The sequence below is a fragment of the Montipora foliosa genome, chromosome 13 (assembly GCF_036669935.1).
Source record: "Montipora foliosa isolate CH-2021 chromosome 13, ASM3666993v2, whole genome shotgun sequence".
Taxonomy (NCBI): Eukaryota; Metazoa; Cnidaria; class Anthozoa; order Scleractinia; family Acroporidae; genus Montipora; species Montipora foliosa.
The window spans coordinates 39,403,478-39,405,977 of record NC_090881.1 but is presented as its reverse complement, the minus strand read 5'-3'; the positions used below and the strand labels follow the sequence as shown (position 1 = coordinate 39,405,977).

Genomic DNA, 2,500 nt, shown 5'->3' with positions numbered 1-2,500 from the left:
AAGTCGATCAAAGTCGATAATCACAAAAAATTGTGTGATCGACTTTTATCGACATCCGATATTTGTCCATTGATTAGTATCGAATTTGATCGACAACGATCGACTTCCATCGACTATCGAAATTATCGACTTGTAACGTCCTGTTTACAGATAGAAGGAAACCTTTGTCTGCGGTATTTAAATCGTCTGCGACTCATCTGTCTCAGACAGCTTACGAGCGCAAGATTAATTGATTTCGCTAAATTTATGGCAAAAATATTTTGGGTTCTTCTTTTGGCTTATCTTAGGTTGACAGGCCAAACATAACGAGATACTCACTTTTTTAACGCTCATGTTTGTCTAACCGAAGCCTGATTCATAGCCTAACAACAGACTCACAGTTAGTCTTTGCAGTTGAAAGCCAAAAAAAAAATTGTTGGGCTCAATTTTGGCTCTTTTTTCACCTACGGTGTTTCATTTTAGGCCTTTGTTAAGCCTGAATTGGGCTCTGTTGAGCCAAACAATTTCGTACGGGAATAGACTTCAAAATGGCCGCCGTATCCGTTGTTAAAATGGTGTCAACATTCCCCTTATTCGCGTCGAAAAAAGTTGTAAATCGTGACTTGACATTTAAATTACTTCCTTACCAGCATTCCATGTGATTACAGAGAGAAGAAGGGTTGAAAAGAAAGCAAACATTTTGCCAAATGCCCAGAAAGTAAAATCCGCCACCTCCCTAACGAATGACCATCGACCTCCAGTAATTTCCCAGTAACTCACATTCCACTTTGGCATTGAGGGCCTGGTAACATTTAATTTACACTCAAGCTGATTTACATGAAGCAACTTCCTCGTGCCACGAAATCGCGAAACCTCCGATCCCTGAAGAAGTAAGATGATGAAGGGTTTCTTTTTCCTTTTACTGCTTTGTGTCGATCCGATAGCAGGTATGACCATTAAGCGAAGTTCACTGGTTAAAAATGGCGATGGGTCTGTGCGCTCACCCGCCATGATCAGTCTCTGTACGCGTACTGTAAAATCAAAGACGGTAGCTACATGTACATGTAAATCTATTGTTTCCCTTTCTTGATTAAGTGCACTGCAGCCCGTTTTTCGAAGGTCCCGAAGCTTTTCGGGTGTCTCAAATCCCTCTGTACCTTTAAAAGGAAAGAGCTTTTAAGGCATCAAGCAATTATTTTGCTTTTTTGTTTCCTTGAAAACATGCTGAAAGATCAGTATTTGAAAATATAAACAAAGCGATCGATCACTGTTTTAGTTGGAGTTTCGGTTCCGAAAAGTTTTTGAGAATTTCGAGAAACGGGCTCCTGGGACGAAAAATGTTCAGCGTTTACGAATGACTCGTAGTTACTATAAAAACAAGGAATGACCTAAAATGACCTAAAATGATCTAAAATGAGCTGCAACAGTATCTAATGTGAGCTACAACGGTCTCTAAAATGACCTAGAATGGGCTACAGCAGTATCTAAAATAAATATCTATGTCTGAATCACCTACATACATACATACATACATACATACATACATAATCTTTATTTATACACGTTATCAAATTCATACAAAAATATTCTCTTCCATCGAGCCATGTGTAACTAAATGTACAAATAACTATACATAAGTGGTCCAACACGAGTGCAATTTCTACTAATGCAACTTGTACTACATACTAATATAATTCTAATACTAATACCAATAACAAAACTAAGGCTAAAAACTAATACTTCTTTACTTATCATAAAATAAAACGCTATTTGATCCTAAGTAAAAATGCTTATTAAGATTGTAACAAAAAACGCAATTTCTATATCTATATTTCTATATTAGTGGCTCTTTACACCTTGGACTGAGTGATCACGACTTAATCTTTACAGTGCGAAAAAGTAAGAATTCAAGGCCAAAGCCGCACTTGATCGAGTTTAGGAGTATGACGAATTTTAAATTGCCTGACTTTTTGGCTGACATAAAAAGGGTCCCATGGTCTTTGGCCTACACATTCGGCAATGCCAATGATGTATGGGCTCATTGGCAAGCACTTTTCAAGGATGTACTTGACCAGCACATGCCCCTAAAGAAAAAGTGGATTCGAGGCGACCAGTTACCATGGATATCACCTGATCTGCTGCGTGAAATTTCGCACTGAAATAAATTATTCAAGCGCCACAAGTGGAATCCTACATCTACTTCTTGGGATGACTATAAGCGGCAATGTAACAAAGTTACGTCGCTAAAGCGCAATGCTGTGAAAAGGTTCTGCTGTGACACCTCCTTGAGTGCTAAACATCCGCACGAATTTTGGAGAAAAATGAAGCCCCTTTTGCCAATTAGTTAAGGTAAAAACATCATCCTCGTTGAGGACAGTGGCGTTGTTTCCGACCCTGGGCGTGTGGCCGAAGTCTTTGTGATTACTTTGCCAATATTATCCAGCTAGGGCATAGATCTGACACTGACTACACTGACCATCCGAGTATAAGGGCAATAAGCAATGTACGTTTCTCAAGCGAG

At 39.0% G+C, this 2,500-nt stretch overlaps 2 protein-coding genes across 3 annotated transcripts in view; one reads left to right on the top strand and one right to left on the bottom strand.

The window, feature by feature from the left end:
• LOC137983220 (uncharacterized) overlaps nucleotides 1-789 on the bottom strand; it is a 93,311-nt gene extending 92,522 nt beyond the window's left edge. Inside the window, exon 1 of the mRNA XM_068830417.1 lies at nucleotides 627-789. Coding sequence (XP_068686518.1) covers nucleotides 627-774 — 148 coding nt within the window. The 5' untranslated portion in view covers nucleotides 775-789. The remainder of the gene's footprint in view (nucleotides 1-626) is intronic.
• Nucleotides 790-791: 2 nt separating this feature from the next.
• The window catches only part of LOC137983199 (neural cell adhesion molecule 2-like), a 63,827-nt gene continuing 62,118 nt past the window's right edge, over nucleotides 792-2,500 (top strand). For both annotated transcript variants that reach the window (XM_068830388.1, XM_068830386.1), the window contains exon 1: nucleotides 792-926. In XM_068830388.1, coding sequence (XP_068686489.1) covers nucleotides 875-926 — 52 coding nt within the window. In that variant the 5' untranslated portion in view covers nucleotides 792-874. The remainder of the gene's footprint in view (nucleotides 927-2,500) is intronic.